This window comes from Sapajus apella, unplaced genomic scaffold (genome assembly GCF_009761245.1).
Source record: "Sapajus apella isolate SASKATOON/1434 unplaced genomic scaffold, GSC_monkey_1.0 scaffold32, whole genome shotgun sequence".
Lineage (NCBI taxonomy): Eukaryota > Metazoa > Chordata > Mammalia > Primates > Cebidae > Sapajus > Sapajus apella.
The window spans coordinates 16,770,395-16,792,558 of record NW_022436972.1 but is presented as its reverse complement, the minus strand read 5'-3'; the positions used below and the strand labels follow the sequence as shown (position 1 = coordinate 16,792,558).

The following is a 22,164-nucleotide window of genomic DNA, read 5'->3' as shown; positions in this document are numbered from 1 at the left end:
TAACCATCCTTGGCTACAAGGGTCTATTGCAAGAGGGATGCCAGTCCAAGGCTGGACAGGCAGGTACTGGGCAGGTGTCGTCCTAGAAGCATTTTTTTCTGCAAGGTTGTGGTTTTCATAGTCTTCCGTGGTACTTTTTGTGATCGGGCATTTATGCACGAGAATCTTTCTCTTCATGGCCTTCTCCTTGTCTCTGTTTGTCAGGATTTGTTTTTAACAAAAGTGACTCCATTCTGATTCTGACATCTTTCACAATCGCAATATTACAGGTGTGGAAACAGACTGAGAGGGTTGCTCACCCAATTATACAGCGAGCAGATGGTGCTGCAGGATTTAAACCCAGAACCCAGAGGCAGCAGCCATAGAACTTGCGAGATACTTAGGACTTACTATTGATCAGGCGCAGCTGCACCATTTCTGGAGGACACAAGCCTGTGGCGTGGGTGACCTGAGTAGAAGGTGACATGCTTAGCCAAGATAGGGAGCCCGAGACGGGGGACAGAGGCACATTCATATCCTGTGCCTGGAGACATGGTGTGGTGATGTCCAGGCAGCCATTGGACAAATGAGTCTGGAGCTCATGAAAGATGTGGGCCAGAGGCACCCATTTGGAGGTCACTAAGATTTAGACAGCTGGGGGTTGCTGAGATTTAGGGAGCAGCTAGGGTCTGAGTGAAGAGGAAGTGATCCATTCCTCGCTGTGATTCAAATCTCAGGACCCACCACCCTTTCGCCTCCTCCACTTGTATTTTAACCTTATCTGAAACCTACATCCCACCTCAATGGGGGTGTGGGGGCAGCTGGGCAGCAGGGGGACTCCACAGGCCTCATGTCCTTTCTCCGTGGCAGTGCTCATGCTTTGCCTAGGTCTCCACCCAGCCTGGGTGCACTTAATATCGTCCCAAAGTCTGCATTTGATCCAGTTAGTTCTGAGGGCCAGAGCTAGTCATTCAGAGGCTTGTAACCCTGTTATTCCAGAAACCAGGCTGACAGTGTTTTTATAAAGTGCCATTAGGACAAAGGGTGGTGGAACTCCAGGCCAGGGCCTTGCTGTGTCACCCCAGCCCCACATTGGGAGGTCTTGGCCAGGTCCCCAGCATCAGTGACAGACGATGCTTATATAATCGCAGGACTCTTAGGGGAAAGGGGCAAGGCCCTAACTGCAGACTGGTTCCTTCTGCGGGGGGGTGGGGAAGCCTCTGCCCTTTTCCCCGGGGAACTAAGCATGACATTCTCATGGCCGTGACCTGCTGGCCTGGATGAATGAGGCTCTGTGCTGAGGGTGTGGGAGGAAGGAAGAGGGCGTGCCTGCAGCTGCCTGGCAGCATCTGGCAGCACCAGCCGTGCCCTTCACCTTGACCAGGGACCATTTCCAAGCTGAGTGGCTTTGTTCAGTTGTCAATGTGCTGTGCCCATCAGAATCCAGGTGTAGCACGCGAACAGGCTAGGATGCCAGGGAACGGGCACCCAGATGAGAGGACCAGGACAGGGCAGGTGTGACTGTTTCCCTTGCACCTTCAATTCTCCTCTTGGGTCTTGGCTCTTCTAATGTCCTCCCAAGTTTTCAGGTAGTTCCCGCACAAGACATGTGTCACCCCTCAAAAAAAAAACACCTTTTATCTCTTAGCTGCCCCCTCCAACCCCTCTTCCGTCTCTCTGCACTCCTTCAGGGCGAAACTTCTCCAATTTCTCCATGAGTGGGCTGTGCCTCCTCACCTGTGATGCACCCCACAACCCACCCATCTCTGGCTTCCCCACCTCCCTGGAAGATGCTCTTCCCAGGGCTCTCCAAGACCTCAGAGTCACTAGATCCAGTGGCAATTTCCTGTGCCCATCTGATCCCTCAGCAGCAGGTGACAGGGCTGGTGGCCTCTTCTCCAGGCCCTCTCCTCTCCTGCCGCCCAGGCAACCTCACACTCCTATGCCCTCTCGGCTCAGCCTCCTCCACCTCAGAGCTGAGCACCATTGTGCCTGGGCTCAGTCTCCTGCGCATCTCCTCTCCATCTCCCCATCTTCCTCCAAGACTTCAGGTCTGTGGCCTGTGTGCACCTGCCTGTGGCTCCCACCCCTGTGGCTCCAGGTTCTGAAATCCCCCCCAGTTGTACATGCCAGAAACCCAGGAAGGCATGTGAGTCCTCTCTGCCTCTCACCTCTCAATCCACCAGCATTTCTGCTTCTGAGACTTACATCACATCTGAGCAGCTCTCTGCATCGGCACAGCCCCCACCTGGACTGCACCCCATCTCTGCAATCGTCCAAAGTAATTTTTTCATAGGTCACATCTGGTCATGGTTCTCTCCTGCCCCCAAATCCTCCAGTGGCTTCCCTTGCTGCTCGGAATCAAACCCAAAGCCCTGGCCACTATCCTTAAAGCACACAGGACCCACAGGATCCGGCTGTACCTTCCTCCCACAGCAGTCTGGCTGCTTTTCCATTCCTCCCTAAGGGCCTTCCCCAACACCGTTCCTTCCGATGAGAATAGTCTTCCCCGCTTTCTTCACTGGCTGCTTCTTGTTCTCATCCTTGCTCTCTCAGCTTAAATACCCACTTATAGGTTTCCCAGGCCCAACACAGAATCCTCTCACCCAAAATACCAGCTGCCTCTCCAGTAGGGTGCAAACCTCCAGGGCAGAGGCAATGTCTGTTTCCCTTATGAATGTATCACCAGGGTCTGGCCCAGTGTCTGCGACATAGTAAATGCTCTCTCATGAGTGAAGGTTTGACTCATCTTTATAAAGCACAATTTCACTTGCCTCTTTCTCTCCTCACCCCCTGGGCCCCATCACACCTTCCAGGTGACCTTCCTTTCCTTCCCTCTCCCCTCCTGCCGGTGGCGCCTGCCATTCTGTCCTGTCACTCTGCCCTCTTTCTGCTCAGCTCACTTACATTCCTCTGTCCCCTCCTTTATTCCCTTCAGATGTCACCTTAGACCTTTATCATTTCTCATTTTGAACCAACCAGCAGCCATCCAATTTCCTTCTTCCTCCCTCCATTCCACACTAAGGCTGGAGTGACTGCTTTAAGATGCAAATAGGGGCTGGGAGCAGTGGCTCCTGCCTGTAATTCCAGGATTTTAGGAGGCTAAGGTGGGAAGATTGCTTGAGCCCAGGAGTTTGAAACCAGCCTGGAAACTGTCTCCACAAAAATAAAAATAAAAAATTAGCCAGGTGTGTTGGTGCATGTCTGTGTTCCCAGCTACTCAGGAATCTAAGGCAGGAGGATCGCTTGAATATGAAAGGTCAAAGATGCAGTAGGCCGTGATCATGCCACTACTCCCCAGCCTGGGTGATGGAGAGAGACCCTGTCTCAAAGTATATACATATATATATATATACATACACATATATAGCAAATATGGTTGTGTGGTCTCTGCTTAAAGTCTTTCTATGGCTCCCTATTGCTACCCGGAAGTGTTCCTAAGCCCCTTCATGGTCTCACTGTCCCCTGCCAACCACCTCCTCCTCCCTCTCCTTGCCCACGGATGCTATAACCATCTGCAGTCCCAGGGTGACACACTCTTCTCTGTGCACCGGCCCTGGAAACTCCAAACTCCATAAAATTCAACAGTGTTCACATTTCCTAGTTTCACTTCCAAGCGGCACCTGCATCAATTTCTGGAACATGCTGCTCTCTGGTGGCCAAAATAACAGTTTTTACTGTGTTTCCATGGGGCCCTTTCTAGTCACATTATCGATGACTTGGATGGGACACAAGTAACGCATTGATCAAATAAATGCCTGCGTGACACTAGTCTCTGAGAGCGATGCCTAATTAGTGTATGAAACAAAATTAACAAGCAGTAGGACAAGCTGCAGTGCTGGGTTCAATCTGACCATGGCTAGGTTTAATAAGGATAAATATAAGTTCTGTACCATGGTCTGCAAACAAACTCCATCTCTGCAGGTAGAAGCCTGGGTGCCCGGACAGGGGATTCTGATGACCCTGATGCCCTGTTGGGCTGCATCGCCTGTCACCTGGGCTCCTGCAACACCTCTCTGACTGGAGCCTTGGCCACCCTCCCCTACACCAGTCCTTCCTCCACGTGCTGGTGATCATTCCTGTGAATCAGGCCCCCCGGGGGAGCCATCTAGGGGCGTGCACACACGCTGCACCTGGAAGAGACACAGGCTGGGGACAGGTGTTAACACTTTGGTGGTCCTCGAGGTCCTGGAAGAGGATGGGGGGCCTGGAGAGAAAGCAAAGAAAGAGACGAGAGGACCCAGGAAGAGCCCTGGGAGGAAAGGAGAGGAGAGAGATAAGAAACACAAGATCAGGCCGAGACTGACAGGAGGGAAGTGTTATGAAGCCAAAAAAAGGAGAGTCTCCAGGCGGGCTTATGCCGCACACTGAAGGCCCAGGGCAGGGTTAGGCCAGTAGGAGTAGGGGAGCACCTTCCCACAGGGAGGGGGAGCAGAAAGACAGCAGTGGTTTGTGGAATAAACAGGAGGGATGTTGAGAAAGTTAGCGCAGGCTTCCAAGTAATGAAGGGAAAGGAACCCTGTGGGGTAAGGGAAGCTTTTTGAACGTTGGAGAAATGTATCGCTTAGAAACTGCAGCATAACCAGCCCCCTGAAACGCAGTCACTTAAATAACACCAATGTTTCCTGTGTCTGTGGTTTGGCTGGGGGTCACCTAATCTCGGCTAGGCTGGGTGGGATGGCTCTGCTCCAGGTGTCTGGTGAGGGCAGAAACACAAAGTGGAAACACACAGGCTTTTGGAGCCTCACGTCGGAACTTGCACGAGGACATTTCCACCTCATTCTATTGAACCCAAAGTCAAGAGGGATAACAAGTTCCACCTGCTAATGGAACTGGCAAAACGTGTGAAAGGGAAGGGTGAAACACCAGGGCCACCGATGCCTTCTACCATGGGAGACATGCGGAGTTGTAATGGAAAGAAAGAGGACATCAGAGGGAGAGGCTGGACAACATGAAATGCATATTGTGCTGGGCATGGTGGTTCACGCCTGTACTCCCAGAACTCTGGGAGGCCGAGGTGGGCACATTGCTTGAGTTCAGGAGTTCGAGACCAGCCTGGGCAACATGGCAAAAACCCCATCTCTACAAAAAATACAAAAATTAACCAGGCATGGTGACACGCACCTATAGTCCTGGCTACTCGGGAGGCTGAGGTGAGAGGATCACCTGAGCCCAGGAAGTTAAGGCTGCCGTGAGCGAGGATCAGCCACTGCACTCCAGCCTGGGCAATGGGAGTGACATCCTGTCTCAAAAAGAAAAGAAAAAAAAAATGAAGTGCATATTGGGAAAATCATGAAAGGCATTGAATTTGGAGCAGATTCATGTTCTGGCTCTGCCAGTAGTTAGCATTGTAGCCTTGGGTGAGTCGTTTAACCTGAGGCTCCATTGCATTATCCCTACAGTGGAAATGCTAAGCCCTGCTTCACAGTGTGAACATTAAATGAGGTGAAGTAAAAAGAGCTTCCCTGTAAAACGCAAACCTAGCTACAATGACGCAGTAAGTTTCCAGGAGAGGTGGGAGGCTGTCACAGGACTGCGGGAACACAATGGCTACTTTCAAGTACTCCAGAGCATTCCTGCGGTAGAGAAGACACAAAGAGGCCTGTGTTAAAGATGACGTCTGGCGACAGAAACGAGGGAGTGACGGGGGAGTAGTTTATGCCATAAAAATAACATGTTAATAACAAGGACAGGCCAGTGTGGCTTTAGGAGGTGGTGACTTCTTCATCACTGGGGATGCTGGAGCAGAGCCCTGTTGACCTGTCCCTTTAGGGGCGTGTGAAAGAAGAGATGCAACTGCTGACAGGTGGTTGGATCCATCAGCTGTGCTCAGGCAAGGGCAGCCCACCATCCCAACACGTGGCGGGGCCTTCTATTGTTGTGGAAATTTCTGGGTGATTGAAATGGCATTTGGTGGATGTGGGCCAAGGCTGCTGAACCTCCGGCAATGCTCAGGCCAGTCCTCATCAATGGCAATGCCAATGGTGCTCTGGTGCATAAACACTGGACTAGGTGAATTCAGAGCTCCAATTTTGAGAGTCCAAATAAATGCATGATCTATTTTCAGCAAATGTAACCAGCAAGCCCCCACTTTTTGCCGACGCCTCACTGCAATAATGGAAAAAGTTATTTGACTTCAGAAGTCTTAGCTGTGATTAAACAAGCAGAGTTACAACAGCGGAACACTGTAATCTATTTAAATAGGAAGGTTATACACACATGGTTATAAAAGTCACAAATACACATGACCATTATGTAACAGCTATGATAAGGCTATCAGGAGCATAAATCATCGATTATTCTACCAGATATGTAACAAGAGCCAACTACTCTGCTTGGAGACACCACAAATAAACACTGCACATTTTATGAGCTCCTCATTTGCTTGCTACTTAGGACAAAAAAGGGGTCTCTGGAGATCTGTTTTCTTCAAAAACACTGGCCAGGCAGTTTGAACAAATACCTTCCTGTTTTCCATCAGCACTCATGTTTTCTTGATTTGGGGGCTTGGATCATAGTAGTAGATTCAGTAAATATTTGCTGTTGCTGTTTCTGCTGCTGCTGTTGTTTTTCTCGTTGACATGTTTTTATAAGAAATGCATGTGGCCCTTTTCTCATTAAGGCATTTTTACAAGAAATGCATGTCACCCTCTCTTCCCCGTTTATGCAGAACCTGTGTCATCAAAAGGCAGGGGGAGTGGGTGGCTGCAGAAGGGCTAGAAAGCAGTTCACCCTTCCTACAGGTGTCAAATGATTACCAAGTCACTGAACTGATTTCTTAAAATAATTCTCAGAATTGTCTGCAGGGTCCCTGATGGCATCTGATTCTGGCCTATCCCCAGGATATGGGGAGGCAGGAAGCACTGAGGTTGATTTATCACTTTGGCATCAACTTCAGCCAAGAAAGGTGGAACCTCCCTGGCCCATAGTCATCTTAAAATGTGAGCCTTCCATTCATCAACGTGGGGATGGTCTGGGCATTATTAGACTAGCTATCATGGGATGTGAAGCAGTCATCTTGGTCCACAAGATAGAGCTTCATTATAAGAATGGCAGGGCAATATGCTAGGAGCATGAGCCCCTGACAACTATGTGTAGCAAAACCACCTGATCAGATCATATTCTTCCACTGGAAAAAAACTGTATTAAAGTCATAATTATTTTTAAATTTCTCCATCACAGTAGCCAAACCTGTATGTTAACTAATAGAAATTCCAAACTGAGGAGTGTGGGCTTTGTCAATAATACAATGTCATATAAAACGTTTGGTTTTTTAAAATACAGAATGCTTTGCAAATTTGCATGTAATCTTTGCAGAAGAGCCATGCTAATCTTCTCCATATAGTTCCAATTTTAGTATGTGTGCTGCTAAGGGAGCACAAAGATTTTTTTTTTTTCAATTTCTTGGCTCTTAGAAATGATAAAATGTTTTTTATTTAAAATTTTTTTGTTTTTTGTTTCGAGAGAGTCTAGCTCTGTGTGCAGTGGCACAATCATGGCTCACTGCAGCCTCAACCTCCTGGGCTCAGGTGATCCTCCCACCTCAGCCTCCCAGGTAGCTGGGACTACAGGCACATGTCTCCATGCCTAACTTTTTATATTTTTGGTAAAGACAGGGTTTAACAATGGTGCCTCAGCTGGTGTCTATCTCCTGGGCCCAAGCAATCCCTCGGCCTTGGCCTCCAAACTGCAGGGTGTAAGTGTGAGCCACCACTCCAGCGTAAAATTTTTTTAAAAAAAAGAAAAATAGTAGCTAAATTAAGACAGTGGCAGTGAGAGTAGAAAGATGAAAAGGAAAGGCATTTTGGAGACTGAAGCGACCCAGTTGGACCAAAGAGAAAGGTAAGGATTTGAAGTTTTAAATCTTAACCACATAGAAGATGCCTACACTGACTTTAGGAGGCCAAGGTGGGCGGATCACTTGAGGTTAGGAGTTCGAGATCAGCCTTTCACCAACATGGTGAAACCCCATCTCTACTAAAAATACAAATACAAAAATTAGCTGGGTGTGGTGGCATACACCTGTGGTCCCAGCTACTTGGGAAGCTGAGGCACACGAATCACTTGAACTTGGGAGGCAGAGGTTGCAGTGAGCCAAGATGGCACCACTGCACACTCCAGCCTGGACAACAAGCAAGACTCTGTCTCCAGAAAAAAAAGAAGATTGTATGTGCCTTCAAGAAAACAATGGCAAATAGAGCATTATTGCTTGAGGACTCACCTTAGTTATATAAATTTTCTTCCTTTAAAAACTTTTTGTAAAGACCAACAATTACAAACCTATCCTTAACATTATTTATATGTTTAAATTGGATGCAATAACAAACTTAATCCCAATTGAAAGTCAAGTTTTCCAGAAAGCAGATTTAACAATTATTTTTTGGTTAGGCTTAAAAAAAAAAAAAAAAAAAAAAAAAAAGGTATATTCATACCGCCCAATTACTGCATTCTTTTACTTACTCATTGAACAATTATATTATCCAATGTATGCCAGGGACTATTTAGGTGAATGAGATACAAATGTTTTAGCATCTGTATCTACATGCTAAACATCAGCATTATCTATCAGTGACCTCCTACTGTTACTGATGTTTCTTATTCAGGATCTTTCACTTGATCTTGGTAACTTTTACTGACATGTACTTTAGCTATCAAATCAACACTACTTTATTGATAACTGAATTCTTGCAACTTAAGTTTTATAAGGTTCTTCAATAAAAAAGGAATTAAACATTTATTTTATATTTATTTATCTATTTTGAGTTGGGATCTCACTCGATTGCCCAGGCTGAGTGCAGTGGTTGGCTTCCCGCAGTCTCAAATCCTCATTTCCACCTCCCCAGTAGCTGGGACTATAGGCACATGCCACCACATTTTTGTTTTTTTGGGGTTTGTTTTTCTGTAGACAGGAGTCTCACTGTTGCCCAGGCTGGTCTTGAACTCTTGGATTCAAGCAATCCTTCCTCCTTGGCCTCCTAAAGTGCTGGGATTGCCGGCATAAGCCATGGAGCCCTGCCCAAAATTAATTTTAAATACATCAATTAGGCCCTGTGCGGTGGCTCACGCCAGTAATCCAATCACTTTGGGAAGCCAAGGGGAGCAGATCACCCAAGGTCAGGAGTTCTAGACCAGCCTGGCCAATATGGTGAAATCCCATCTCTGTCAAAAATATAAAAATTAGCAGTGTATGGCCGATGTCTGTAGTCCCAGCTACTCCAGAGGCTGAGGCAGGAGAATCGCCTGAACCCTAGAGGCAGAGGTTGCAGACAGCTGAGATCGCGCCATTGCAAACCAGCATGGGCCACTGGTTTGAGTGAGACTCCATCTCAAAAAACAAACAAACCAACCCATCAATTATGTTACTGTTTGTTTTGTTTGGGTATTCCTGATGCGAGATGTCTATATTATGTATTGTTGATTCAGTTGTTCATCAGTTAATACTGAATAACTGAAAACCAAGCTCAAGGCAATAGTATATCAACTTTCTTTTCATGCATGTCAAACTGCTAAATCTGCCACAAAATATTAGCCTTTCATCAGCGTGGTTTTCAGATCCAATACATTTTCCCCTCAAATAAAAGACAATGCATGCCGTCCACAATTAAAAAAAAAAAAAAAAGGAGGAAGGAAAAAGAGGTTAATTCTATCTCCTTCCTCCCACCTCAAAAACAGCGCAGAAATTAAGGTGGTTTCCCTAACAAAGCCTCCATCTGCTCGATGAAGCTCGAGGAAGCATGTCATGGCAGACCCAGAGTATCTTCAACATATCTCACCAGGGAAATCAATATTTGACAAAATTCTTCCTTCACGTCCCCCGTTTTCTGCAAGACCACCACTTTCTAGCTAAAAAAAAAAAAAAAAAAAAAAAAAAAAAAAAAAGAGAGAGAGCTGCAGGAATTCTTGGCTGCGCACTAATGAACAATCTTGCCCAAACGCAGAACTTGACGCCTATTCTTACCAAAGAATGGCCTTAGTCAAAGAGTAACCCCCCGCGAAGAGCTAACAGTTTAACAGCTGCTCCCTCGAAAATGTCAAAAGAGGAAGTCTCTTTTGAATCTGAGGATAGCAGTGAGGCACTCCCCTTCTATTACCAGCTTTGTTCCTTTCTCAATCAGGCAGTTCATCAGCTAGACTCTTTTGTCAAAAGGGGTTGATGGTCAGAATCTCTGCGAGACAAAGATTCCAGAAAGAGCACCCTGGAACCAAGCAATTAATGTTAAGGCATCAAAGACCCCGCCCAGCTCCCACAACGACCAACAAACCATAGCCTGGGATCTCTACTATTACCACCATCACCACCACCACCATCCCTCGCTCTCTCTAGCCAGGGATGAAACTCAGGCCCAGGAAACCCATCCTTTCCGCGAGTGAGATGGCGCCGGGTCTCCTCCCTTAGGCCTCTCCTTTACCCCAGCGTCCTCCCGGGACCCCTCCACTACCGCAAGCCGCGTGAGTTTTCTACCCCTAAGAAGCCCAGTCCCAGCCACACACAAGATGGCAGCACCAAACCTACTGGAGGAAACAGTCGCGCTATCACACAAGGGATGCCGGCCTCTCGACTGCGAGTAACCCAATTGGCCCAGCCAGAGAGCGCGAGTCAAGCCAAGAGCGCTGGCAGCCAATCGGGAGGCGGCGCGTTCAGACGCCACTGCTGTGCCAGAGGTAAGTGCGCCGAGTCTCTGAGGAAAGACCCAGTGGGGAATGCGACCAATCAATGGGTTACTAGCTGGGTGGTGGGACGGCCAGCGTCCGACTCCTCCCCTGTAGTGATCGCTTTAGGTGGGTCTCCCTTGTCCTGGGCGGACGTTCCGCCCTCCCCTGTTCCCGGCGGAGGCGGGGCGGGACTGTTGTGGTTGAGGTAAAGGCTGGTAAATGGTAAAGTACTTCCCGGCCAGAGGGCACCGGGGCCGGGAGGGCTGAGCGGCTCGGCGTCGGAGGAGAGCCCCACCCGTGGAGGAACCTAGCCTCGCCAAGCGAGCGGGCGGAGCTCAGTCCTCAGGTCAGGCGGGCGGAGTAGAAAACGCGGCGGAGCCGGGTGAAACCACGGCACCGCCATGGGTGGCCCCCGACAATTCCTCTAGCCGGGCGGTCGGAGGACCTGAAAGCGCCGCAGAGCCCTCGGCCGCCCGAGCAGGGAATGGACCCCAGCCCTTGCAGCCTCCCTTCTCTGGGCACCCACGTGCAGTCCTGGCTGTAGAAGGAGCCGCGGGCACAGAGTTCTCAACCCCCATTTCAGCCTGTCTGTCTGTCTGTCTGTCTTAGGGAGCAGCCTTAATGAGAGGTGATTCCTAAGCTGCTGGGAACCTGAGGCTGTCAAAAGGACGGCAGGAAATGGACAGCAGTATAAAACCCAGAAGCAGAACTTGAAGGTTTAACCAGTAGCCCATTTCACAGGTAAGATTACACGAGCCCATAAATGCAGCAAGAGCAACATTCACCCAAGATCACAGAGTTCAGATTAGATAGTAACACTTCCTGATTCGCTATCAGCCACAGCCCAATAAGTAATTAAGTAAGGAAAAATACTGTGCTCTTCGGCATGTGGAAATCTGCAGTGAGCTCTGTAAATATTAACGCATGAGGCCAAAGAGAGGAGTAACTTTGAAGAGGTCAGATGGGGTAATCAAAGCATAGGCTCTGAAACCAGGCTGTCTGGTTCCATATTTTGTCTACTTAACGGTATGGAGTGCCTTAGCTTCCTCATCAGCAAACGAGCTGCTAATTTAACCCACGTGACTGTTAGGGGGCTTAAATAAGAACACGTGAAGTATTTAGAAGAGTGACTGACCCGTGGTTCTTAATAAATGTTTATTGCTGTCATTATAATTAAAACGTCAGAAGCCGAGAGGAAATGGTGTGTTTTTAAAGCCTATTTTTAGAAACGAAAAGGAACCATACACTGAAGCAAAGCAGACTACCTTAATTATTTTTCTGCCAAAATGAAAAAGAAGGGTTAAAAGTTTTTTAAGCCCATTTACTCTGAAATATTAACACCAGTTGTCTCTGGATGATGAGGTCGTGTTTAAATTTTCTCCTTTATGCTTTATTGTATTTTGTAGATTTTCTGCAGGGAACATGTTTTACTTTTGCCAGTTCAGTTTTCAAATTTTCAGGTGTGAACGCTGGTGAGAGCTTTTTAAAAACAAAGCTTTGGGCTGGTCGCTCACGCTTGTAATCCCAGCACTTTGGGAGGCAGAGGCGGGCGAATCACCTGAGGTTAGGAGTTGGAGACCAGCCTGACCAACATGAAACCTGTCTCCACTAAAAATACAAAAATTAGCCGGGCATGGTGGCATGCACCTGTAATCCCAGCTACTCGGGAGACTGAGGTAGGAGAATCGCTTGAAGCCCGGAGGCCCAGAGGCGGAGGCTGCAGTGAGCGGAGATTACACCACTGCACTCTAGTGTAGGTGACAGAGCGAGACTTATCTCAAAAGCAAACAAACACAAAGCTGTGGTCAGCGAGGTGGCTCACACCTGTAATCGCAGCACTTAAGGAGGTGGAGGGGGGTGGATCGCTTGATCCCAGAGTTTAAGACCAGCCTGGGCAACATAGACCTCGTGTCTAAAAATGTAAAACTTGCTGAGTGTGCTTAGTTGGAAGTATAAATTGGTAGAACCTTTCTGGAAGAAAGTTTGACAGTATGATATGAAAAGCTTTAAAATTGGCAGTTCGTTTTTGAACATTTATATATGCTTAATTTTTTAAAATTAAGTACACTTTTACATTCTTTTACAAAATTGATACTTTGTAGATAAAGAGCACAATCCAGATTTTGGCCTTGAGTTATTCCTTAGGTGTCAAGATTATACTTACCTCATAAAAACAGTTGAGTAGCCTCCTGTATTCTTCCTGCTTGAAAGTTCCTATATGATAAAAAAATTCTCTGTTCTTGTATGAGGAATGTTCCCTCACTCCTCTTCCTCCCTACTCCTGCTGGAGACTTTGATACAGAGCTTTCAGGTGCTTTTTAATACTTACACCTTTTAATACTGTTACATATGCTATATAGGTGAATATATATACATTTCTAATTTTTTAGTGGAAAAGTATCATACTACATCATTCTGTAGCTTTACTTCTTGACAGTGATCCCACTACTGATCAGCACAGGAGTTTTGATCTGCTCAAATATTTTTAGTGGAAAAATATCATACTACATCATTCTATAGCTTTATTTCTTAACAATGATCCCACTACCCATCAGCATGGGAGTTTTGACCTGCTCTGTTTATAGCTCATTATGTTATTTATGGATCATTTCTTCTACCTGCTGCATAGTGTTCCATTGTATGACTGAACTGATCCGTTAAAATACTTTTCTGTCTCTTTTTACTGGTCTTTATGTTAAATCCTATTTTGTTTGATGTGTGCTGTATAGCACATTTTATTGCCAATCTCTTGAGGACATTAGGTTTCTAGTTTTTCACCATACAACAATGCTGCAAGGAAAATCTTGGTGTTTTTTTGCGCACATCTGCTATTTCTCCAGCATATATACCTAAAAGTGGAATTGCTTGGTTTTAGGTTGTGAACAATTTTAGTTTTAATAGGTCATGCTAAATTTGCCTTCAAAATACCTCTTCTAATTTACATGTTCCACAGGTAGTACATGAGAGTTGAGTTTTCCTACAGTTTAGACTAACATGAGATGTCTTCTTCATTTTTGCCCATGTGATGGCTGCAAATTATATTTTTAATTTTAATTCTGTGATCTAAGATTGAAGTGTCTATTACATCTTTATTATATGTTTATTAACCTATAATTTATATGCATTTCTGTAATTTCTTAAAACCCGTTTAAGTTCTTTATGTGTCCTCAATACTATATTTTTGGAAATCTCTTTAGTGTCTGTGGTTAATTATACCTCCTTTTTGTTACTATTGTTAAAATATGTTAAAAACATTTTCTCTCAGCTTCTTGCTTGGCTTTGACTTTTTGTTAACTTATTTGTTCTACAGATAGATTTTCCTCCGCCAATCTTTAGGTCTCTTTTTATCTTATTGAATTTCTCTAAAACTTCCAGTACAATATTGAATAAAAACAGTGATAGCAAGTGTCTTCATCCTGTGCCTAATAAAAATTCTCCTAATGTTTCATCATTGAGTATGACGTTTGCTGCCATTGAGTAGGATGTTTTGGTAGATAGCCTTTATCAGATTAAGAAAGTTCTCTTTTTTTTTTTTGAGACAGAGTTTCACTCTTGTTGCCCAGGCTGGAGTGCAGTGGCACCATTCTGGCTAACTGCAACCTCAGCCTCTGGGATTCAAGCAATTCTCCTGCCTCAGCCTCCCTTGTAGCTGGGATTACAGGCGTCCACCACCATGCCAGGCTAATTTTGTATTTTTAGCAGAGACAGGGTTTCTCCATGTTGGTCAGGTTGGTCTCTTAACTCCTGACCTCAGGTAATCTGCCTTCCTTGGCCTCCCAAAATGCTGGGATTACAGGCATGAGCCACTGCTCCTGGCCAAAAGTTCTTTTATTCCTAATTTGCTAAGGGACCCCCTACCCTCCATGAAATAGTTAATTTTATATTGAATTGTTTTGTTTTTCTGCACGAAGTAATAGTGTTCCTCCATTTGTCTGTTAATATAGGAATTCACATTGATAAATTTTCGTGTTAAACTTTTTGGGTATTCTGGCTACTGCTGGATACCTTTATTTAGTATTTTTCTGTCTAAGACCCAGTATCATATTTTGGCCTTGAATTTTTTTCTTGCATGTCAAGGTTATGCTTATTACATAAAAAAAAGTTGAGTAGCTTCCCATATTTTTCCTGCTTCAGGGCAGTTAGTATATGATAAGAATTATCCGTTCTTTGAAGGTTTTGTACAATTCATCTGTACAACTTTATGGACCTAGTGCACTAACAGTGAGGGGTGGGGATGTGTGGCACACGTCTCTAGTAATATCTTCAGTATTTTATTTTTATACTTACTTTCGGATTTTTACTTATTGAGCCTATTTGGTAATTTATATCTTCCTAGAAAATTGTTTAGTTCGCCAGGCACGGTGGCACATGCCTGTAGTCCCAGCTACTCGGGAGACTAAGGTGGGAGGATCACTTGAGCCCAGGAGTTCTGGTCTGTAGTGCTGGATGCCTGTCGGATTTCCGTACTAAGTTCGGCATCAATATGGTGATCTCCTGGGAGCGGGGGACCACCAGGTTGCCTAAGGAGGGGTGAACCAGCCCAGGTCGGAAACGAGCAGGTCAAAACTCCCGTGCTAATCAGTAGTGGGATCACACCTGTGAATAGTCACTGCACTCCAGCCTGGGCAACATAGTGATACCCGTCTTTAAAAAAAAAAAAAAAAAATTCAGCTTGTCTTTGCTTTCAGGTTCATTGGCATAAAACTGTCTGAATTTTAAAATGTTTAAAAATCTCTTCAGTAGCTAGAGAGAGATTATTCATTATTATTTTATTGTTCTTTTCCTAGCTTCTTTAATTGAATGTTTAAGTCAATATTTTCATTTTGCTAATAAAATTTATTTAAGGCTTAAATATCTCTTGGCATGCTGCTTTGGCAGAATCCTTCAGGCTTTGAAATGTGTTATTTCAACCGATCACCATTTCTAAGTGTTCTTAAATTTCTCCTTTGATTTCTTCTGTAAACGATATATATTATTTGGGAAATTTGATTTTTTAGTTTCCACAGGTAGTGTGGGGTGGGGTGTTAATTTACTACGTTCAGTGGCTGTGCTCTGTATAAACATTCTTTTGGAATTTGTTGATAATTTCTTTAGTTCTTATATATAGATTTTGTAAATTTCTTTTTTTTTTTTTTGAGACGGAGTTTCGCTTTTGTTACCCAGGCTGGAGTGCAATGGCGCTATCTCGGCTCACCGCAACCTCCGCTTCCTGGGTTCTGGCAATTCTCCTGCCTCAGTCTCCTGAGTAGCTGGGATTACAGGCACGCGCCACCAGGCCCAGCTGATTTTTTGTATTTTTAGTAGAGACAGGGTTTCACCATGTTGACCAGGATGGTCTCGATCTCTTGACCTCGTGATCCACCCGCCTCGGCCTCCCAAAGTGCTGGGATTACAGGCGTGAGCCACCGCGCCCGGCCGATTTTGTAAATTTCATGCTTTTCCTCTCACAAAAAGTATTTTCTGTTGTATGCAAGGTTCTGTACATTCTTTGGATTAAGCTTGTTAATTTATATGTCATTTAAATCCTTTATACCCTGATTGTTTACCCACTTTATCTGTCAGTTTCTTAGATTTGTTACTTTCCTACCAAATTGTGGATCTGTGCATTTTCCTTTTATTTAAATTTTGCTGTATATATTTCAGAGTGATGTTATTTGTACATAAAGATTCATGAATATTAAATCTTAGGGTGAATTGTTTTGTCAGCGTAAAATATTTGTGTCTTTTAATGATTTTCATATTAAACTCTTATTTGATAGGAATTTATGTTCTTATAGTTGCAGATGTGTCTTTTTCCAGAGGCTTCATTTTCAACCTTGCATAACATTTTGTGTAATTTAAGTGGGGCTCTTATTTTAAAATATCATATCTAGGTTTTGCTTGCCATCCAATCTGAGAATCTGTCCTTTAATAGGTAAGGTTAACACATTCACCTTTATTGTGATAATTGACATATTTTGGCCTTATTCTTGTCATTATTTAACATGCTTCTCTTTGTATCTTTTATATCTTATTTTTCCACTTGTTTTTTGAGACAGAGTCTTGCTTTGTTGCCCAGGCTGGAGTACAGTGGCATGATCTTGGCTCACTGCAACCTCTGCCTCCTGGGTTCAAGCCATTCTTCTGATTCAGCCTCCCAAGTAGCCCAGATTACAGGTGTGCACCACCACAGCCAGCTAATTTTTGTATTTTTAGTAGACACGGGATTTTGCCATGTTGGCCAAGCTGATCTCAAACTCCTGACCTCAGGTGATCCGCCCACCTTGGCCTCCCAAAGTGCTGGGATCACTTTTATTTTTATTGAGGTTAGCACCAAGTTTTCTTTTTGTTCAGTTTTCTTTTAGTAGATTAACTTTGCATTTCAACACAGTACTTAAATTTATATTTTCCTAACAAAGTATACATTTAGTTAGTATTGATATGGCCCCTGTAAAGAATAATTTAGCATGCTTCTACTTTGCTTTCTCTGATCTTAAAACAATCCCTTCAGTCTCTCCTCCAGAAAAGAGCATAATCTCTCAGGATATCTTCAAGAATTTGTGTTTCATTTGGTATTAAAATTCAGTTTAATCTATATTGAACATTAATGTGTTTTACTCATTTACTTGCTCACCATTGCCTCTTATACCTCAGTGCTTTCTTATAGGTTCATTTTTCATCATCAGTTGCTTATTTCTTTCACAGAATCTCTGAGTGACTCTTTGAATGTCTGTAAATGTCTTTTTCATCATTAGTATGGAAAGATAGCTTGGCTGGATATAGAGTTCTGGGTTCATTACTGACTTTCCTTTAACATTTTGCGTCTGACATTTCTGATGAGAAATCTCATTACTAGTCTGATATACCTTCCTTTTAGATAATCTATATTTTTTCTGGAAACATCTAAGACTTTGTGTTTTTGATGTTCTGAAATTAGTCTGATGATGGTTTGTCTGGTGTTGGATATTAAGAATTTTATCCTGGTTGACACTCAGTGGATTCAGTATGCTTATGTGTTTTCCAGTTCTGAGAAATTCTTGGTCATTATTACCTCCTCTCCATTTTCAGTTGTGTGCCTCCTCTTGTTTCCTTGCTCTGTGTTCTTGGTGAATTACTCAATTCAGTCTTCCAGCTTACTAACTGGCTCTTCATGTGAGTCTGTTTTGTCATTCATTCATCTATTGAGTTTATTTCAACAACTGTTTTTATATCCAAGATATCTAATTGGCTTTTCTTTTCCCCAAAATTGTATATTATTTCGTGGATGAGATTTCCTTCTTTAGCTCAATCTCTTTCATAGTGTACTCTTCTTAAGATGTTTGAGGACTCTTAGTTGTGCATTCATCTCCTTTGAGAAGATTCCTACCCATTCTTTTGCTGCTGTGATTGTGGTTGGCATCATCTCCATAGCTTCCCATCTGTTTCCCTTCCCCAGAAAGGCCTCACAGACTTGGCCCTTAGAGAGTTCCCTTTTTGTTTTCAGATGGCTATATATTTTTTTAAAATCTCCTGACATTTCCATGGTTTGTTGTGGAAGTAGCAGAAGAATTTACCATAGCTTGGCTAACATCTTGAAAATTAAAATTGTTGATCTGTTTTTGACCTATTAATTCTATCTCTGGTTATGTTATCCTAGGGAAATTGCCAGAGATATGTATAAAGTCTATTTATTCTAGCATGATACTAAAATTAATAATTATAAAGGAAAACAATCTAAATATCCAATATAGAGGTTTATATTATTCATTAATACTTTATTAAAATTTAATTATTAAAATATTTAATACACTATAATGTATGAGTTATTAACCAAAGTATGTTGTACAGCCAGTTGTATTATATAAAAATACTAATGATGGAGGAAAATGCAGGAAATGTTTTTAATGAAAAATTATTTAAAAATTATATACACTAAAATTCAGATTCTGTTTTAAAACTATATTCTGAAAGAATAACAATAATTGGTAGTATTTCTTGATTCTTTCTTGTGTCATGCACTATTCTGTGTAATTAAGTCTTGTCTTCAGAACAGCCTGTGAGGTAGTTAATATTATTATCCCCTATTAAAGTTTTTATAAAGGACTTATAAAATGGAGATAGTCGAATTGTCAGTAATGTAAATATTAACAAATATATTAAATATGGGTGGTAGGATTATGGGTGAGCCTCCTCTAATATTCCTAAGTTTGATACTTTACATATTTTTTCCAGGTAACATGTTTTTTGTAATGGATAATGCTGTTTTAGAAGAGCAAACTGTTCTAACTATATCTTCTTTACACACACACACGTATATATAGTCCTTTACAAATATACACTGTTCTTGTTTTCTTTACAGAATGTTTCATACATTTGTGGACCAAAAGATGGAGTTGGTTTTATTTTTAAAAAGATAATGTTAACGATCTGATACCACTACAAATATTCACGTGATGAAGGTGCATGGACTTGTCTTTTGGTTGGACTATCACTCATTTTTGAAAGTTTCTTCAGCCACAATTTCTATTTGAATCAGATTTAGAATGGTATAATCATATCTTTTGTCTGAGGACTGCAGATTTCATAGAGACCACAGTTGGATTCCAGTGATACTCTTCAATCAAAGTGATTTGATAAACCTAATTTTGAAGCATTTTATATTTATAAACATCAAATGATGGGAGAAAAAAATGGTAGGTTGAAGAACACATTGTTACACTTTATGTTTAAAAGTTTGTAGACAATGTAAGCTGATGAGGAATTTTCAAGGTTTTGCATTACAAGGGACTTTTCTGAATTGGACTTAAAGCTTTATTCTCATAGCCACTAATTTTGACTGTCTTTATCATTGATTGTGAATCAGTAATACTCGTCAGTACTTTAGTGTACTTTTTAAAATATTGACTTTATTTTTTGAAAAACTTTTAGAGTTACAGAAAATTGAGAGGATAGTGCAGAGTTCCAGTAAACCTAGTACCCAGATTTATCTATGATTAGCATTTTACATTTGGGTGCTACATTTGTTACAATTAATGGACTAATATTAGCACATTATTATTAACTGAAGTCCATAGTGTATTCACGTTAGTTTTTATCTGATGTCTTTTTCCATTCCAAGATCCCATCCAGGACACCACGTTACATTTACTTGTCATGTCTGCTTAGGCTCCTCTTAGCTGTGGTAGTTTCTCAGACTTTTCTTGTTTTTGATTTTTGGGGGATTTTGTATTCAAGTATTTTGTAAGATACGCCTCTGTTGGAATTATTATCTGATGTTTTCCCATAATTTGACTGGAGTTATGGGTTTGGGAGAGAGTAATCTCAGACATAAAATGTCATTTTCATTACATCATATCAAGGGTACATGCTATCAGCATGATTTCTCAAAGTTGATATTGAGCTTGATCAATGGAGCTTGAGCCGGCTAATGTAGGTGGTGTTATCAAATTTCTCCACTGTAAAGTTACTCTTTTTCTCCCATTCCCTGTTGTACTCTTTGGAAATAAATCACTATAGGCAGCTCACACTTAAGGAATGGGGATTTATGCTCCCCATCCTTAAGTATGGAATATCTACATGAATTATATTTGGAATATTTCTGCAGGGGAGATTTATCTCTTTCTCTTCTTTCCCATTTACTTATTCAGTTAGTCATTTATATCAGCATGGACTCATGGCTATTTATACTTTGAGTTACAAGCCAGCACTACTTTATTTATTTTGTTTTTCAAATTGTCCTGGGTTTGGCTATTGGGAGCTCTTTCAGTTGGCTTTTTTTTTTCTTTTAGATGGGATCTCGCTCTGTCATCCAGGCTGGAGTGCAGTGGCACAATCATGGCTCACTGCAACCTCTGTCTCCTGGGTGCAAGCAATTCTCTTGCCTCAGCCTCCTGAGTAGCTGGGATTACAGACATGTGCCACCACGCCTAGCTAATTTTTGTACTTTTAGTAGAGACAGGGTTTTACCATATTGGCCAGACTGGTCTCACACTCCTAACCTCAAGTGATTCACCCACCTCGGCCTCCCAAAATGCTGGGATTACAGGAGTGAGCCACCACACCTGGCTCAGTTGGCTCTTGTGTCCCTTTGATATACTCCTATCAGTGTAGGTATTTTTTATTTGTCTTTGTATTATAGCACTTCCTCAATTTTTTTTGGCACTCAAAGATTGCTCTAGGTTCATCTATATTTCTTGTCCATCTTAGTCATTTCTTAAATAACCTATGAATACTTTTATTGGAAAATGGTATTAGAAACCAGGATGGTAGGTGTATCTGTTGTTACTGGAGTGTCCTTGTTTATAAGGCCTTTCCGCTGGCAGAGCAAGGACGTATATATGTATACTAACATATATATATATATACACACATGTCTATAAATATTTTTATATGTAACTGTATTTGCATTAAGCTAAACATGAAATTATGCTGATGTTTCCAACTCTAATCTATTACCACATGGATCATTCTAGTCTCCTCTCCTTATCTGTATATTCCTACTCCAGTAGTAAAAAAGCTTAGTTCCCGTCACCCATCATCCATTTACTTAATCGTTCAATTTCAGTATATATATATATGTAGCAGTATCAGAATTGTCACCCTTAGCCAGGCACTGTGGCTTATGCCTATAATCTCAGCACTTTGAAAGGCCAAGGCCAGGAGTTCAAGACCAGCCTGATCAACATAGTAAACCCCTGTCTCTACTATAAAAAAAAAAAATAACAATAATACAAAAATTAGCTGGGTGAGGTGGCGCATGCCTGTAATAGAATCCCAGCTCTTCTGGAGGCTGAGGTATGAGAATTGCTTGAACCCAGGAGGCAGAGGTTGCAGTGAGCTGAGGTCATGCCACCAGGTCTTGCCTGGGTGACAGAGCAAGACTGTCTCAAAAAAAAAAAAAAAATTGTTAACCCATTCCCAGATGGGAAAATACTTTATAAACTGGAGTACAGTAAGTAAGTAAGTATGTGCTGTTACTTTTGCCTTTATCTGTGCAGACCCCACTCATTTCCAAAGTTTCTTATGTTAATACCTTTTCCATCCAGCCCTTAGTGAAGTTGTTTATACTTTGTAATACAGTTAGATTTTCTTCACAGTCTGTACTCCTTACTGAGATCCCTGACATCCTAAATAATTTGTTAAATTTATATACATTAAAGTTCATTCTTTGCTCTTTAAAATTCTGTTTATAACTGCATAATATCATGCATCTATAATTACAGTATCATACACAATAGTTTCAGTGCTTTTAACATAATTGTAATGTATAGATTGTTATACAGATCATAGTATTGATTTCACCAGACTCTGATCTAAGCCAGTGGTTCTCAAATTTTTTTTGGTCTCAGGATGACTTTATACTCTTTAGAGTATCTAAAAACCCAAAGAGTTTTTGTTTATGTGGGTAATATCTGTTGATACTTACTGTATTAGAAATTGAAACTAAGAAGCCTCAAAAAAAAAATATTAATTGACTCTTTTTCTTTTTTAGCGACGGGGTTTCTCCATGTTGGTCAGGCTCGTCTCAAACTCCTGACCTCATGTGATCCGCCCTCCTCGGCCTCCCAAATTGCT

General features: G+C 42.6%; 1 protein-coding gene, 1 long non-coding RNA gene and 1 other non-coding gene across 11 annotated transcripts in view; 1 reads left to right on the top strand and 2 right to left on the bottom strand.

The window, feature by feature from the left end:
- The window catches only part of SETDB2 (SET domain bifurcated histone lysine methyltransferase 2), a 70,819-nt gene that overhangs the window by 833 nt on the left and 47,822 nt on the right, over nucleotides 1-22,164 (top strand). The window contains exons 1-3 of one of the 9 annotated variants that reach the window (XM_032294606.1): nucleotides 10,512-10,641; nucleotides 11,242-11,373; nucleotides 18,950-19,283. In XM_032294606.1, coding sequence (XP_032150497.1) covers nucleotides 19,265-19,283 — 19 coding nt within the window. In that variant the 5' untranslated portion in view covers nucleotides 10,512-10,641; nucleotides 11,242-11,373; nucleotides 18,950-19,264. Of the gene's footprint in view, nucleotides 1-10,511; nucleotides 10,642-10,669; nucleotides 10,759-10,805; nucleotides 11,374-18,949; nucleotides 19,284-22,164 lie in introns of those variants that run through there. The other 8 variants (XM_032294605.1, XM_032294607.1, XM_032294604.1 and 5 more) reach the window with 8 other exon arrangements.
- Nucleotides 7,254-7,359, bottom strand: LOC116562570. The gene has a single exon (XR_004274022.1). It is a non-coding gene; the product is annotated as a U6 spliceosomal RNA (small nuclear RNA).
- LOC116562407 lies at nucleotides 9,522-10,028 on the bottom strand. The gene is made up of 2 exons (XR_004273925.1): nucleotides 9,938-10,028; nucleotides 9,522-9,822 (listed from the first exon to the last, which is right to left on the bottom strand). It is a non-coding gene; the product is annotated as an uncharacterized LOC116562407 (long non-coding RNA).